Source organism: Podarcis bocagei, assembly GCF_964188305.1.
Source record: "Podarcis bocagei genome assembly, chromosome: 16".
Taxonomy (NCBI): Eukaryota; Metazoa; Chordata; class Lepidosauria; order Squamata; family Lacertidae; genus Podarcis; species Podarcis bocagei.
In genome coordinates this window covers 7,247,092-7,264,453 of record NC_138142.1, presented here as the reverse complement: position 1 = coordinate 7,264,453, position 17,362 = coordinate 7,247,092, and the positions used below count along the sequence as shown (strand labels likewise).

At 46.9% G+C, this 17,362-nt stretch overlaps 2 protein-coding genes across 4 annotated transcripts in view; one reads left to right on the top strand and one right to left on the bottom strand.

Annotated features, from left to right (window-relative positions):
• The window catches only part of GLT1D1 (glycosyltransferase 1 domain containing 1), a 77,496-nt gene extending 74,092 nt beyond the window's left edge, over positions 1-3,404 (bottom strand). For both annotated transcript variants that reach the window (XM_081175085.1, XM_081175086.1), the window contains exons 1-2: positions 3,267-3,404; positions 1,328-1,476 (exon numbers count right to left, since the gene is read on the bottom strand). In XM_081175085.1, coding sequence (XP_081031211.1) covers positions 1,328-1,476; positions 3,267-3,334 — 217 coding nt within the window. In that variant the 5' untranslated portion in view covers positions 3,335-3,404. The remainder of the gene's footprint in view (positions 1-1,327; positions 1,477-3,266) is intronic.
• Positions 3,405-5,122: 1,718 nt separating this feature from the next.
• Positions 5,123-17,362, top strand: part of SLC15A4 (solute carrier family 15 member 4) — a 59,680-nt gene continuing 47,440 nt past the window's right edge. For both annotated transcript variants that reach the window (XM_081174930.1, XM_081174929.1), the window contains exon 1: positions 5,123-6,060. In XM_081174930.1, the coding sequence (XP_081031056.1) occupies positions 5,482-6,060 (579 nt within the window). In that variant the 5' untranslated portion in view covers positions 5,123-5,481. The remainder of the gene's footprint in view (positions 6,061-17,362) is intronic.

Genomic DNA, 17,362 nt, shown 5'->3' with positions numbered 1-17,362 from the left:
CACGTGCTGCGCTCTAACCCGGAGTTAGAAGCGAATTAGAACACGCCCCCCGTGTGTGGTGTGTTTTTTGTGCTGCTCCTCTTTTTTTAGGGCTTTTTGGCGGCTTTTGGGACGGCGTCGAGGGGTGGCCGCCTCAGCTGCCGCCGTCCCTCAGTCCCTCGCTCTGCTGCCTCCTCCCACCCCGGCAAGGGGGAGGGAAAAAACTTTCACTTTTGTGCCTCCCTCCCGGCGTGACGCTGCGCGCTGACGTCACGGGGCGGGGCTTTAATGGTGGTGTGCCGCGAGATTTTTTTCCGGTAAACAGGTGTGCCGTTGCCCAAAAACGTTTGGGAAACACTGCTCTAGTTGACCCAGGCTTGCCCAATTATTGTATGGTTTTCCCACCCAGTAGGAGGCATCCTATATCACAAAGTTTGTTTATTTATTATATTTATATATCCCACCTTTTCTCAAAGGAGCTCAAGATGGCACACACTCTTCAACCCTCTCTATTTTATTCTTACAAGAATCCTGCGAGGGAGATTAGGCTGAGAGAATGTGAATGGTCCCTGAGGTCGCCCAGTGGAGCTTCAAGGCCAAGTGGTGATTCGAACCCTCGTCTCCCATGCCCTAGTCCAACACTCTAGCTGCAATGCCACACAGACGTCACAGTTCATCCTCACACTTCATAACTCTACTAATGGGTAGTGCCTGGCACTACCAAGGAATTAGTGGAAACCATAAAACATTGCAATTTTAAAATGCATAGACTGATTTGTGAGTTTGGACCTGTTACACCAAATATCAAGCGATGTCACACCAAAGTTACATCTTGATTCAAATTGGCTCCTGTTGTCCAAATGCCGACAAAGACTGCCACCTCAAGAAATCTCATGTTGAGTTTGGCAACCACTTACTGAGGTGGCCAAGCCTATGCCAATGGGTGCAGTCACGCTAAAGTGACGTTTTGGTCCACCCTCTTGATTCAAAATGGCGTCCTCCACCATAGTGAAGTTTGCTTTCCCCATCTTGGGAACTCTCATGCCAACTTTGATGGCTATATCTGTAGCTGAAACTATGTCCCCAAATGGGCAGTCACCCCAAAGCAATGTTTTGGTCCACCATCTTGATTCAAAATGGCAGTCGGTATCCAAACATTGATGACAAACAACGCTAGCTGGATTGATGGGGTCTGTCATGCAAGAACATTTGGAGGCCACAAGGTTGGGGAGACAATTTCTACCAGGTACAAATATGCAAAAGGTTGTAGGAAGATTTTGCTTTTTCCCAAATGGGAAAACAATGGCAGTAACACCCGAAATACACACAAAATCAGAAACCGCAGTACCTTGCAGAAGTCTGCCTGCTTTATAAAGATGAATGCCCAGAGCTGCCTCAAAGTTCTCGGAGGGAATGAGATTTGAAACTGCCAACGGGGATTTACAGGAAGAGATATCCACGAGGGTACATGAGTGACCAGCAGCTTTTAGGTGATCCCTACAGGCACAGAAGAAAATGGAATAAGATCGGAGTTTAACATTACATATCTGCTAGAAACTTTCCACAGTGCCAAACAGCACAGACAAGGTGCTTCTCTCCATCTCAGTAACTTTGGGTGGAATCCAGTGTGGTATAAAGGTAAAGGTACCCCTGACCATTAGGTCCAGTTGCGGACGACTCTGGCGTTGCGGCACTCATCTCACTCTATAGGCCGAGGGAGCCGGCGTTTGTCCATAGACAGTTTCTGGGTCATGTGGCCAGCATGACTAAGCCACTTCTGGTGAACCAGAGCAGCGCACGGAAATGCAGTTTATACCAGTGTGGTATAGTGGATGGACAAGTCTCCTGGAACTACTGTACTAGAAACTACAGCTAGCTAAGGGTGATTAGAACAGTAGCTCTATGAACGGCAAACTATAGGGGAGTTTGTGTGCTTTAAATGTCTGGTGTGCATACAATACAATACACACAAACACACACACACACACACTCCATAGATCAGCTGCTACTTGATCACAAAACTGCAAAATATTACAGACTGAAACTCAGTGTGTGTGTGTGTGTGTGTGTGTGTGTAGATGCAGAGAAGCAAACAGCATATGTGTAACATAAAAGGATGCAAAAATCTACACTGTCTTTCTGACAGTAAGAGGTGTTTGATGGTGGAACAGGCTCCCATGAGAGGTGGTGGACTCTTCTTCCTTGGAGGTTTTTAAGCAGAGGCTGGATGGCCACCTGTCATGAATGCTTTAGTTGTGACTTCTGCTTGCCTCTACTTTTGTTGTTGTTTAGTCGTGTCCGACTCTTCGTGACCCCCATGGACCAGAGCACGCCAGGCACTCCTGTCTTCCAGTGCCTCCTGCAGATTGGTCATGTTGGTAGCTTCGAGAACACTATCCAACCATCTTTGTCCTCTGTCATCCCCTTCTCCTTGTGCCCTCCATCTTTCCAGGGAGTCTTCTCTTCTCATGAGGTGGCCAAAGTATTGGAGCCTCAGCTTCAGAATCTGTCCTTCCAGTGAGCACTCAGGGCTGATTTCCTTCAGAATGGATAGGTTTGATCTTCTTGCAGTCCATGGGACTCTCAAGAGTCTCCTCCAGCACCATAATTCAAAAGCATAAATTATTTGGTGATCAGCCTTCTTTATGGTCCAGCTCTCACTTCCATACATCACTACTGGGAAAACCATAGCTTTAACTATACGGACCTTTGTTGGCAAGGTGATGTCTCTGCTTTTTAAGGTGCTGTCTAGGTTTGTCATTGCTTTTCTCCCACAAAGCAAGTGTCTTTTAATTTCGCGGCTGCTGTCACCATCTGCAGTGATCATGGAGCCCAAGAAAGTAAAATCTCTCACTGCCTCCATTTCTTCCCCTTCTATTTGCCAGGAGGTGATGGGACCAGTGGCCAGGATCTTAGTTTGTTTTTTATGTTGAGTTTCAAACCATATTTTGCACTCGCCTCCTTCACCCTCATTAAAGGGTTCTTTAATTCCTCCTCACTTTCTGCCATCAAGGTTGTGTCATCTGCATATCTGAGGTTGAAGACTTCCACTCTGTGTGGGGGTGTCTGTGTGGAGATGCAAAGACCAACAGCTTCACCTGACGGATCTCTGCCTGCAAAAGACACTGCGAGTCTCCCGGAAAATTTGTTTATTGTAAATGTTGCAACCCTCAAATACGACATAAATGCATGCGGCAAGCCTAATTCACCTAACGAACTCCTGCCTGCCCGTTATTGCGGGAGCTCCGGTGCCTCGAGCCCCTCCCCGAGGCGCGGGGAGCACTTACTGGATCCTCCTCGCGGTGGTGCCGTTCCCGGTGTGGGCTCGCAGAGCCCCCAGCATGAGCAACCGCATGGCCCTGGCTGAGCCCAGCTGTCTCCCTTGCCCTACTTCCGGCCACGTCCCTCTCGCCTTCGTTCCCTCGTGTTGGGTACCGGAAACCTGCTGCCGGCTCTTCTAGGCATCTCACGCGGCCATCCTTTCTTCTCTGCTCTATGGTAATCAGCGAGGCGTTTGTAGTTGCCTCCCACAGGGAACTCCCTGGAAACAAGATTCAGGACATTCCGTTCCGCTTCCATCTTTCAAAAGGTGATTTGGGCTTGGCGGTGTTGGACAGAGCTATTACGCAGAAGAGAGGGGACGCTTTATGGGTTTGCATTATGAACCATATGGGAGCAAGGTGCCAGATCTCTATAGAGCAGTTGTGGGGAGACTCTGGCCCTTCCGAGGTTCTGCTTAGTTTATTTTTTTATTGCTATTTGTTATTGTGGTTAATATTGTTTTAAATATTATGAATGCTGTAGTATTTTATGAATCCTATAATATGACTTTTGCTGTAGTTGTGTTGTTTAGCTTATTTTTTACCTGTTTTGTTAATAGTGTTTTATATACTGTAACTGTTTTACTGACGATTTGTTAATTATTCTGCATGATTTATGTTTCCACTTCATTTTTCCCCACTTTTAATTTGTATACCGCCTTACTAGATTACTATGCACAAGGCAGTTTACAAGCCGAAGAAACCACAATATAGACAACAAAGATCACACACCTTATAAGAATCTTACCCAATACAAAAGTCAAAAATATAAATTTGAAATAAACATGTTCTATTGTGTTATTGTTGTTTGTTTGTAAGCTGTTTTGTGATTCATGTGTATCAAGAGGTATAGAAATATAGTAAATCAAATCAAATCAGCCCCAGTAAGCATGGCCAGAGCTGATGGAAGTTTGTAGTTCAGCAACACCTTGAGGGTTACAGGTTCCCTTCCCATTTAACCAACCACGAAATAGTATTTGAATAGAAAACTGGGTGAACAGGTAACCAGTCAAAAAGCGCTCAGAATAGCCAGCCAGACGTGTTTGGCAAGCTTGCAAGCTAGGTGTAAACTCAGGAACAGCCTCCCGCTATTTTTCGACAGCAACTGGCATTTTTTTCCAAATGCAGTACGTTCTCGCACCTGAGAGTTCAGAACAATTACCTGCTCTCTGTTTTGCTTTCCCAAATGTATCTCGGCATGCACGTTAATTTATAAGTCACATTTTACAAAAGTAAATAAATGAGTACTTAAAAAACAAACCAGCCCTCTTGGTTCACTTCGAAGAAAAAGCGTGACTAGGGTATTGCGACAGTAACTCACGCGGCAACGCTCATTCCATTGATAAGACCGCGAGTTGTCATTGACAAAAAAAACCCCACCATGAAAAGCAAGGGCATTGGGCGAGCCAAGCCACGCCCCCGTTCGCTCGCACCTGCCTCAATTAGCATATTCCCCCTCCTCCCTCCCCGGAGCGTTCTATTTTGCTGCGGCTAACCACGTGAGGGCTGAACCTGGAAGGGCCTCCCTTCTGTGAGCGACCGCGCGGCGCGGCCAATCAGCGAGCGCGAATCCCCAGCCCTGGTCGGGAGGGGGAGGAGGACCTGGGCATTCCAACAGCCGAGAGAAGTTGGCGGGCGGAGGGAGGGAGGGCAGCGCGGAGCTCGGAAGGGCCGCCGAGCGCGAGGGTTCGGCGGGGTTCGGTTCGGCAGGCGCGGCGGGGAGGGCAGGGGTAGCGGAGCAGCCGCGCCGAGGGAGGCGCCCTGAGCGGGGCGAAGTCACGAGTTCGAATCCCGGGTGGGGTAGTTTGGGGTCGGGTGGGTGGAGCAAGGAAGGGGTTTTATGGGGAACAGCTGAGAGCCGGGGGGGGGAGTGGGGGATCCAGAAGTTAGCCCTGCCCTGAAAGAAAAAAAAGAAACCCCCCCCCCGCCTTCCACAGGAACCCCAAAGCTGAGACAGGTTCTGGGCAGTTTAGGTAGATCTGGGCTTGCAGAGTTCTGGATTAGCAGATTTGGGGAGCAGTTGGGTCAGGGGGTTGGAAGGCCCCTGAGAGTGTGAGCAAGTTGGAGGGTTTTTTTTTGGGGGGGGGGTCAGGCTAGCTGTAAGTGGGCTTAGTCCCTTAGACTGGAAGGTGTTTCCATTGCACTGGAGTTTGGCCGTGTTGTTTAGATTTCCCGGCGCCCCATGGAAGATTCAATGGAGAGGAGCCCCCTCTTAGGAGGGGGCGACCACCGGGGGCCCCCCAGCTCCCCCAGCGCCAGCGCCTTCCGTGGCCGGCGCCTGGCCTGTGCTGCGGTGCTGCTGGCGGAGATGCTGGAGCGAGTGGCATTCTACGGCATCACCTCGAACCTGGTGCTTTTCCTCAATGGGGTGCCCTACAACTGGGAGGGCACCCAAGCCAGCCAGGCCTTGCTGCTCTTCATGGGCGTCACCTACTTGGTATCGCCCTTCGGGGGCTGGTTGGCGGACGCCCTGCTGGGCAAGTTCCCCACCATCCTGTTCAGTATGGCGGTCTACCTGCTGGGCATGCTGATCTTCCCTGCCATGGCTTACTCCACCACCCGCCAGTGGCTCTGCGGGGAGATGCCCCTGCGGATCGTAGAGAACTGCTCTGTGCCTGTTTTGCCCAACATCACCCACACCCCGTGCCAGCTGCAGGGAGCCAACCGCTATTGCCTGGTGGCCAGCTTCGTGGGACTGGTTCTCGTGGGAGTCAGCGTGGGCTCCGTCAAGGCCAACATCACGCCCTTCGGAGCCGACCAGGTCCAGTATTTTTAATTTACCTTTTTTTTGTTTCCAAGAGATTTGTGCTGCATGCCGCAAGGCTGCAAATAATAATAATAATGCCGTTTCCTGGAGAATAAAGCAGTTCAGTATTTCACTCAAGAGCGACTGTTTTAAGATGTTTAGATAAATAAAAATAATTTATTAAAAATAATTAAGGTGAAAAAGCAGATTAAGACACCTCTATGTGTCTGAACAAAGCGGTTATATCAGACACCAAAAATGTGTCAAAAGTATCAGACAAAGTGGTTATATCGGACACCAAAAAATTGTGGTACAGAAAAGGAGCTTGCTTGACGTCGATAGGCAGGGAGTTCCAAAGTGTGGGTGCTGTCATTTTTTACCTTTCTAAAAAAATGTGTAATGAGTATTATGGGGCACCTGTAACAACCCAGATTTGCAGATGGAAGTGATCAAATGGGTATTTGTGAGGCGAGGCTATCTGCCAAGGAAGCTGGTCTTTGCTGTTGATAAGGAAGCTACACTTTGCTATAGGGAAGATGAATGAAGCATGGTCCTCCGAAACTTGCTTCAGGCCCTCCCTAGCCACATCTGTTCTTGGCCCTGCTCTGCGCTCTCCATTCATGTTTTTGCCTGGAGTTGGAATGTGGCCCCTGAACTCTGATCACGCCTCTTGCTTGTTTGGATAGATAAGAGTGTATGCAGGAAGTCACTTATTGTATGGAAGGGGGGACGTTTGTTGCTCTGGTCACCTTCTGCACTGGCATCAGAAGATACTGTGACGCTTTGGGGTGAAAAAGGTCCCCCACTTGCGCCTTGCGGTGAGGTCATATCTGTTGACACCAGCAAAGCACAGATGATCGAGGAGATGGAGCAAGTTCCCTTGTGAGCAGAGGTTGCAGCATTTTGGACTTTCCTTGTGTAGAGAAAGGGCAAGCAAGATGCGTACAAGTTTATAAAGTTATACATGGTGTGCAGAAAGTGCAAAGAAGATAGTAGCCACAATGAGGATGTTCTGCTTCCAGTGTCAGAGGTATCTGAATAGCATTGCAGGAGGGGAGAGTGTCTTGTGTTCATGTTGAACAGGCTTCCTCAAACTCGGCCCTCCAGATGTTTTCAGCCTACAACTCCCATGATCCCTAGCTAGCAGGACCAGTGGTCAGGGATGATGGGAATTGTAGTCTCAAAACATCTGGAGCCAAGTTTGAGGAAGCATGATGTTGAACTCGCAGGCTTCCCAGAAGCATCTGGTTGGCTACTGGGAGAACAGGATTCTGGGCTAGCTGGGCCACTGGCCTGATCTAGCAAGGTTCGTCTTTAGTTCTTACGTTAGATGGATTTCCTGACTCGATATTGCTGATGGTGTATGTATGGATCTGGCTTCTGTTGACCCATGTCATTAGTTTGGCTAGCCCAGGGCTGCCGGTTCCACCTTGCTGTCACTTTTCCAGGTCTCATGGGAAAGACCATAGACCAGCCCTTGACGTGCAAAAAGCTCCAGGTTCAGTCCCTGGCATCTCAGGGTACGAGGATTTTTCAAGCTTTCAGGAATCTGCTAATCCTCCTAATCTTGAAAACTTGATGCAAAATGTTGTCATCTATTTGATAATATTAGAATAGGTATTGGTTGGCATCCCTCAGCCTCAAGAGACAATGGAGTGTGCCTCCAAAGTCAAACCGCTGGAAGGAGGAGTACAAGGCGCCATCCAGCCAACTTAGGGACTGCACTCTGGATTTGTGTTGTGTTTACTCCTTAGCCTGTTCTTCTCCTGATGATGACCACAGTTTTCCTTCCCCTACATGGGCTTCCTTCCCAGGTAGATGAGCCCCACCTGCCCCTCACTTCCCTTTACAGCACATGCAGAAACTGCCTTCTTTGACCTTTGGACCTGCTGTTGGTCTTGTCTGCTCAATCCCCAAAGTCACCAAGGGGTTTGAGACCCATCGACTCCCCTCTGCTGGTTTAGCTGGCCAGTTGAAGCTGTTCCCGGGGTTCCTGAGCTGGCTCTATCCTCTATGTAACAACCCTTTACAGTGGTACCTTGGGATGGGTTAAGAACTTAATTCTTTCTGGAGGTCTGTTCTTAACCTGAAACCATTCTTAACCTGAGGTACCACTTTAGCTAATGGGGCCTCCCACTGCTGCGCAATTTCTGTTCTCATCCTGAAGCAAAGTTCTTAACCCGAGGTACTATTTCTGGGTTAGCGGAGTCTGTAACCTGAACATAGCTGTCAACTTTCAGATTTGAAAATAAGGGATCAGCAGCCTCGAAAATAAGGGATCAACAGCCTCACTTGTTCCAGGGACAGTCTGCTGGATATCTAACAATCCGGGGTAGCAGCGGGAAACGGCGCTGGAATAAGGGAATTTCCCTCCAAAAAAAGGGAAGGTTGACAGCTATGAACCTGAAGCGTCTGTAACCTGAAGCACCTGTAACCCGAGGTACCACTGTACAGTCATACCTCAGGTTACAGATGCTTCAGGTTGCGTGTTTTTGGATTACGGACCTGTCGAAACCCGAAAGTACTGGAACAAGTTACTTCCGGGTTTTGGCGGTTGCGCATGCGCAGAAGCGCCGAATCTCAACCCGTGCATGCACAGACATGACACTGTGGGTTGCGAACGCTGCGGGTTGTGAACGTGCCTCCTGCATGGATCACATTCACAACCTGAGCATCCACTGTAGTTATTTGAAGATGACTCTCATTCTCCTCTTCTCCAGGTTGAACATAGCCAACTCCTCAATAGGCTTGGCTTGCAGACCCTTAGTCATCTTGGTTGCCCTCCTCTGTCTGCACACGGTCCAACTTGTCCCTATCCTTTTTAAACTGCAGTACCCAGAACAGGACACAGCACTCCAAGTGGGGTCTGACCAAGGCAGAGTAGAGCAGGACTGTTAATTCCCTTGATCAGGACATTAGGCTTCTGTTGATGCAGCCTAGAACAACATTAGCTTTTTTGGCTGCTGCATCACACTGTTGACTCATTTGAAGCCTGGGGTCTACTCAGACCTCAGATCCTTTTCACGTGTCCTTCTGGCAGTGAGCCCATGACCCACATTGCTCAAGAAATGCAAGTCTAAACCAGGGCTTGCTAATATGGCAGACTCAGGATGTTGTGGACTTCAACAGGTCAAAATGGGAGTTGTAGCATAAAACATAGATAGCACCAGGTTGGGAGAGGCACATCAAATTAATCCCTATGGTCTTTGGCTCCACGTGACATTCACTCAACACTTCAAGTGGAATTTCCTTTGCATAACCAGCTTGTATGTGTACATGTACACACATCAACTTGTAAGACATAGGTATTTTCTTCCTGTTTGGGAAAAGGCTCTGTGCAAATAAAAAAAAAACCCCATCATGCTCTTTCACCAGCAGAATCTCAGCAAGCAGAAAAGTCAGTGGTTGCGTATGTCTTGCAACACACACAACAAAGGACACAAAGCCTTTGTTCTACGGACTTGTGTTTGCAATGATAGGAGGAAGTTTTTGATTTGCTCAGATCTCCTCAGACGGCCGTGATTGAAAGGGAGGCAGGGAAAGAAAAGGAAGATGACATGCTCCAAATAATCTTGATTGAATAATACGGTGCATACTGAGCACATAACAGTTCAAACAAAAGAATGCTAGCTGGATTATAAACCGGGTGGCTTTCGAGAATCCCCAGGGAGGGAAGTGGGACTTGAGCAGGAAGCAAACAGGAAATAGTTTAATGAAGGAGTGGATAGTTAATAGGATAATAAACTATTGGATATTAACCTGTTTCTTCTACCCCATTGTTTTCTACTCTTTGCCGCCCAATTGCCTTGGGTTTTCCTCTTGCTGCATTGGACTCTCAAGAGATAAAGATGAGAAAATTTTTGGGTTTTTTACAAGGGAAAGACAGGGTGAGTGAGGTCTGTCTTTCATCCAACTGAACATGCAGTCTTTCCTATGAAGGAAGGTGCAGTGTGAACTTAACCGTTTGACCCAGATTTAAAACAAAGCTGCCCCATCACAACTGAAGTACAGTAAGTTGTTCAGGGGAAGTAGCCTTCGAATCATGTCCACAGAAACCCTACGCATAAGAGGATAACCATGAACACAGGAACTTGATGGCTCAGACTAAAGGCCCGTCTGATCTAGCAAAAACATTCTTTGCTTGCATTTCTGCACATGTTTGCCTAGGAGCAAGTTAACTCTGAATTTGAGGTGGCTTATTTTTTTGCTAGACATGCAAAAGATTGGGCAGTGAGCACATAATCACATCTTGAATCAGCGAAGGCCGTGCTGGAAGGTGTGCCGATGGATCAGGCTTGATTTCTGCTGCTCCAGAGGGTAGGACCTGGACCAATGGGTTCAAATTACAGTGGTACCTTGGGTTAAGTACTTAATTCGTTCCGGAGATCCATTCTTAACCTGAAACTGTTCTTAACCTGAAGCACCACATTAGCTAATGGGGCCTCCTGCTGCTGCCGCGTCGCTGGAGCATGATTTCTGTTCTCATCCTGAAGTAAAGTTCTTAACCCGAGGTACTATTTCTGGGTTAGCGGAGTCTGTAACCTGAAGCGTATGTAACCCGAGGTACCACTGTATAAGAAAGGTAAATTCCAACAAGACATTGGGAAGAACTATCTGTTGGTAAGAGCTGTTGGACAGTGGAACTGACGCCCTCAAGCTGGTAGATCTTGCCAAACCTGCCAAGGAGTCCAGTTCATTTTGTTGTTTCTTTAAATACTTTGTAAAGGGTTCCCATTCATCTTTAAAATCACAGTTATCCTTGTCATGTAGTTTGTGTGTCAGTTTTGCCAATTCTGCGTAGTCCATCAATTTCTCTTGCCACAGTTCTTTGGTTGGGATTTCCTTGTTCTTCCATCCTTGTGCTATTAAGAAGAAGAAGAAGAAGAAGAAGAAGAAGAGTTTGGATTTGATATCCCACCTTTCACTCCCCTTCAGGAGTCTCAAAGCGGCTAACATTCTCCTTTCCCTTCCTCCCCCACAACAAACACTCTGTGAGGTGAGTGGGGCTGAGAGACTTCAGAGAAGTGTGACTGGCCCAAGGTCACCCAGCAGCTGCATGTGGAGGAGCGGAGACGCGAATCCGGTTCCCCAGATTACGAGACTACCGCTCTTAACCACTACACCACACTGGCTCTCTTGCCGCTGTTGTCCGCATTCATAAAGATATTTTTCAGTTCCCTTGGCAGGACTTTTCCTACAATCCCTAACAAAAATGTTTCAGGTTTTTGACAAATGTTAGTTGGAGCATGTCAGGGAACTGCCATCGGAGGGACAGGTGGTGGAAGGGCTCACGGAGGTTGGGAGAGACCCAGCAGCGGAAGCAGGAACCAGCAGGGGGAGAGGTGGGTCTCTGAGGGAAAGCGAGCAAGAGGGAGGGCTCAGGGACACGTCCAGTGAGAACAGTGGGGAGGTTTCTGGACCTCCCATAGGGAGACCCACTCCTCGCCGGAAACTGTCACGCCGTGAGTCCAGAAGACGTGTTTCCGTTAAGGAGCTTTTATGTTGGAAGCGATTCCGAAAGCAGCCACTGTCGGAATCTGCGAGTGACTAGAGGAGCCATGTCTGAGGGGCTCCGTCACAGACAGAGGTTTGTGGACTTGAACAAACTCTGAGGGACTACGATTTTACGCACAAGCAGCTCATCATCCCATCACAGAGCATTTTCTTCAACTCATTATATATCATTTCCCTATTATTATTATTTTTTCCTACAGTCCCACCACATATGAGGTATAGCACCTACTTAGCACGCAGAAGGTCCTAGGTTCAGTTCCCAGCAGCTCCAGGTAGGGGTGGGAACACCTTCTGTAGAAAGCCGTAGAGAGCTGCTGTCCGTGTTTGTGGACAGTACTGAGCTAGATAAGCCAATAGCCTTTTTAATATAATGTGCCTTCCTCCGTTTTCATACCATGTGGCATAATGCTTTTTGGACATCAGTGTCATGGCTGATACATGGTGTGCAAGTATGTGTGTGTGGGTTCGGTCCCTTTCTAATCAGACATTTTATTTTCTGTATTTTTGTGTTGGAATTCTGCCCATCTTAGCACATCAAATGCCCATAGGATACCTTGAGTCTCACGAATTAGATCATTGCCCTTCCATCTTGGAACAGTCAAAAGTTGATTTGTTTTGTTGGTGTCCAGAATAGTTTATTGCTCTGGCATAGCTCTGGCCCCCGAGCCCCAAATACCACTTGTTAATCAATGAGGCATAGTAACTTCCACTACAGGTTTGACCTGTGAAAGGTTTTTGAAAATCCCATCTATTCCCAGGAGATGGGTGCTTGTGTCAAGAGAGAAATAATGTCGGTGGTCACTTTAATCAGAACTTCAAAATGGTGGATGCAAACACGAGTGATTATTACTGGAGTGCACCATGGAGAATTTAGGGCGTAATTTTCATCCTTGGATTTTCATATACCCTTTCTTTCCCTGCCTTGTTTCATGAAAAACCAGCACTGTGGTTTGGTTTGTTCAAAAGGGTCTTCTCCACCTCCCAGGAGCAACCAAATGTATTTTCATTGATGACTCTTCCTTGGAATAAAGACTTGAGTTCCTGCAAGGCTGATTTGTTGGTAGCTGTGCAAGGATCACCTTGAATCTCTTCCAAGCAAAGCCTAGACCTGCCTTTCCCAAACTGGTGCCCCCCAGATGTTGCTGAACTCCAGTTCCCATCTGGAGGACCTCTGGGAAAGGCTGGCCGAGAGGGGATCTTCTATTGTTCCCTTTCATTATTGCAGTCTCAGGAATTGAGGGATCAGTATGTGATTGCACATACAGGACGCGGGTGGTGCTGTGGGTTAAACCACAGAGCCTAGGACTTGCTGATCAGAAGGTCAGCGGTTTGAATCCCTGCGACGGGGTGAGCTCCCATTGCTCAGTCCCTGCTCCTGGCAACATTGCAGTTTGAAAGCATGTCAAAGTGCAAGTAGATAAATAGGTACCGCTCCGGCGGGAAGGTAAACGGTATTTCCGTGCGCTGCTCTGGTTCACCAGAAGCGGCTTAGTCCTGCTGGCCACATGACCCGGAAGCTGTTCGCCGGTTCCCTCGGCCAATAAAGTGAGATGAGCGCCGCAACCCCAGAGTCGGCCACGACTGGACCTAATGGTCAGGGGTCCCTTTACCTTTTTATGTGATTGCAGAAGTTCATTTGTGTGCTTGTCATTTTGAGACTAGTTTAAACTGCCCTGCATATATATATAGAGAGAGAGCGCGAGAGAACTACTTCATTGGGAACAGTATGCTGATTCAGGCATGATTTTCAGAATGGGACATGGCTGGACGTAGGTTCCCCATCTCTGATCTAGTTGTTGTTGTTGTTGTTATTCCCCACCTTTTCTCCTGACAGAGACTCAAGGGAGATTACAGGTAAACAAGAACCGCTAAATGAGGGTCTTTCCCCATCAATTCCTACATGATCTGTTGTTGTATTTAGTCAGAAATGCCAGAGATTGAACCTGGAGCCTTGTGCATTCGACACACGTGCTCTGCCGCTGAAATACGGTCCCCCGTACGCACACTTCTTAGTTTCAACCATAAATCACACTTTAAGGACCTGACTTCTCCATTTCCATTGTTGCTGTGTGTGTTTCATTTCTTTAATTCCACTTCCCAACCCTGTTGGTTAATCGATTGGGTGTTCCCTGGAGTTTTCGGGATAGATGTGCGAAGAACTGCTAAATCTTTTCAACATCGTTCATGTGCCATTTTATATGTGCGCAACACTGTTGGGTTATAAAAAAAAACAAATAAACTTAATTTCGCTCTCATAAATTAACTAATGTGGATTTATGTGATTATGTGGGGAAACCCAGCCAGATGGGCGGGGTATAAATTATTATTATTATTATTATTATTATTATTATTATTATTATTATTACTACTACTATTATAGCATAAGCCTCCCATCCTTCTCTCTGAAGGTCACTTTAACTGTCGTGTCTTCCAGCAAAGTATCCTGGAATTTGTAGCTTCTGAGACTTGTGAATTCTGCGGTGGCTCTTTGCCATTCTCATCGAACTACAATTCCCAGAATCTTCTTGGGAGAAGGAATGACTTACAACTAGTGTGGATATTACAGAGTTCTCCCCTGCCCCACCAACATACAGTGGTACCTCGGGTTACATATGCTTCAGGTTACAGACTCCACTAACCCAGAAATAGTGCTTCAGGTTAAGAACTTTGCTTCAGGATGAGAACAGAAATTGTGCACCGGCAGAACAGCAGCAGTAGGAGGCCCCATTAGCTAAAGTGGTGCTTCAGGTTAAGAACTGTTTCAGATTAAGAACAGACCTCCAGAACGAATTAAGTACTTAACCCGAGGTACCACTGTAATTCAAATACCTAACCACAGTATGACTTAGGGGTTTTGAAAATATTTTACTGTAGTTTTCTAATGCTGGAAATGTGTGTGCAAGCACATAAGATAAAAATAAAGAAAAGGGACTATAAATATGTAAAAAAACACAAAAAACTAATACAGAACATAAAGAGAAAACAGTGTGGAGCATCTGACAATCTGGCCTGTTAAAATGCTTCTTTCTTTGCCGGCTTGAGATTTGAACCCAGGTTTCCTGGACACAAAAATCACTGCTTTTACCTGACAAGCGGCAGGACAAATTGTACATTAGTCATGGCGTCCGTGGGGCATGTTACATAAAATAAATATATTCGAACATCTCCACCTGCCTACATTTCCAGGAATGTGTCCTGATGTGAAGGGTTGACTCAGATAAAGAGCTTTGTTCTCAAAAAATAGGCTTGGGACTGTGATGCCCTCTTCATCGCCTGCTTCCCTTTTTTGAGCAGCATTGCACTCTGTCCATTTCCTGTTCTTCTGTGTGACACATTTTGATTCCCCCCCCCCCATCTCTTGCAATTCTGAATTTAGCCCATTCGCCTGTGAGGAAGCGAAACTGTCCTTAAAAGATAAGACATGCCAGTCTGAATGTTCAGCTCTGGCCAATCAGGCAGCAACTTCTGCAGCACCGCTGAAATGAATGGGGAACGGTCGCTGCACTCGTCTCATTATTAATTGTTGTTGTTGTTGTTGTTTAGTCATGTCCGACTCTTCGTGACCCCATGGACCAGAGCACGCCAGGCACTCCTGTCTTCCACTGCCTCCCGCATTTTGGTCAGACTCGTGTTGGTAGCTTCAAGAACACTGTCCCACCATCTCGTCCTCTGTCGTCCTCTTCTCCTTGTGCCCTCCATCTTTCCCAACATCAGGGTCTTTTCCAGGGAGTCTTCTCTTCTCATGAGGTGGCCAAAGTCTTGGAGCCTCAGCTTCAGGATCTGTCCTTCCACTGAGCGCTCAGGGCTGATTTCCTTAAGAATGGAGAGGTTTGAGCTTCTTGCAGTCCATGGGACTCTCAAGAGTCTCCTCCAGCAACATAATTCAAAAGCATCAATTCGTTATTAATTAGTTCATCATTATTATTATTTATGTGAAGACAGGCTCTGGCAGATTGAGCGGAGAAGACTAATAGTGGGCCCAACTGTCTTGAACATGGGTGGGCAAACTAAGGCCCGGGGGCCGGATCCGGCCCAATCGCCTTCTCAATCTGGCTAGCAGATGGTCCGGGAATCAGCGTGTTTTTACATGAGTAGAATATGTCCTTTTATTTAAAATGCATCTCTGGGTTATTTGTGGGGCATAGGAATTCGTTCATTAGTTTTTTCAAAGCATAGTCCAGCCCCCCACAAGGTCTGAGGGGCAGTGGACCGGCCCCCTGCTGAAAAAGTTTGCTGACCCCTGGCCATGAAAGAGGTTTCTGCATGTGCCATAGAGGGGACTCATTCATGGTGTGTGTGTGATTGGGTGGTCATTTTTATTTTGATTATATATTTCATGGTTTTATACAGTGGTACCTCGCAAGACGAATGCCTCGCAAGACAAAAAACCCGCTAGACGAAAGGGTTTTTTGTTTTTTGAGCTGCTTCGCAAGACGATTTCCCCTATGGGCTTGCTTCGCAAGACGGAAACGTCTTGCAAGTTTGTTTCCTTTTTCTTAACACCGTTAATACAGTTGCGACTTGACTTCGAGGAGCAACTCATAGAACGCGGTGTGGTAGCCTTTTTTGAGGTTTTTAAAGACTTTGGTGATTTTTGAAGCTTTTCCAAAACTTTCCCGACACCGTGCTTCGCAAGACGAAAAAAATCGCAAGACGACAAAACTCGCGGAACGAATTTCGTCTTGCGAGGCACCACTGTATTTTGATTTTTTTTCTGTGAACTGCCCTGAGACCTCCAGGTATAGGGCGGTATATAAATTCAATAAATCATCATCACCATCATCCACCTGGGAAGGTAGCCCATCTAGGAGAGGGAAAATGGATCCTAAACCTTTGCTGCCCTGTGGAATAATTTCAGGACAATAAAAGGCTAAGGAGCAAACCCTACATAAGATTAAACTGTTGCAGTGAATAATTCTAACTTTTGTGTAAAACGGGCTGAGTGCAATTTAGTTCTGGAACTTTAAACAAATTCCTGCACCCAGAGCATGTTCTGTGAGAGGTAAACTACAGCACCCATAATCCTTTGAGGGGCGGGGGAATGTGCTTCGAATCTGCTCTAAAGATTTAGTGTGTACACTGCCTAACTTTTAACTGCTCGCCTGCACTGCTGTTGCTCATCTTCTCAGTAAGGAGTCTCAGAACAAAGTTTGAAAAGCACTGCTTTAAAAATGCAGCTTGCGCCTTCTCTATTTCCTTCCCTTTCTCCTGTCCACCATATTTTTGTAACCCAATTCATTGGAACCAATGAGTGGGGAAAATTGGGTGTAATCACCCGGGTGACACAGGGCTCTTCTTCCATGAATGTTGCTAAATGCAGAAATAAACAACAACCGTGCTACAAGCAATGGCGTCTACCCAGCAACCATCCCGGGTTTGCTTTTCACCCAGCCTCCTTGGCACGGGTGCCAAGCTGGAGGAAACGGGACACTTTAATTCGATTAAAAGCAAGTCATGCTTGTTATGGAGCGTGGCCTGGCCTTAATATCATGTTGCTCTGCTAAATGCAAGTATTGCATAACTGGAAAAGCTTGAAGGTTTGAGCAAAATAGATCCCCAGGGATGATTCAGCAGGAAGATCGTTCTGAATTCTGCATTTCATTTCATTTTTTTTTTCCTTGCTAAGATGGAAACTCAGGAAATTTAGCAACTGGTGCAATGACTGGGCATAAGAACTTCAGTTAGTCATCAGTTCCAAGCATACATCTCTGTTTAAAAATGGCATCTTGGGCTCTCTCTGTGTATGTCTATCCCTGTAACAAATGTTGTCTTAAGGGGTGATTCATCCTAAACAGAGATGGCC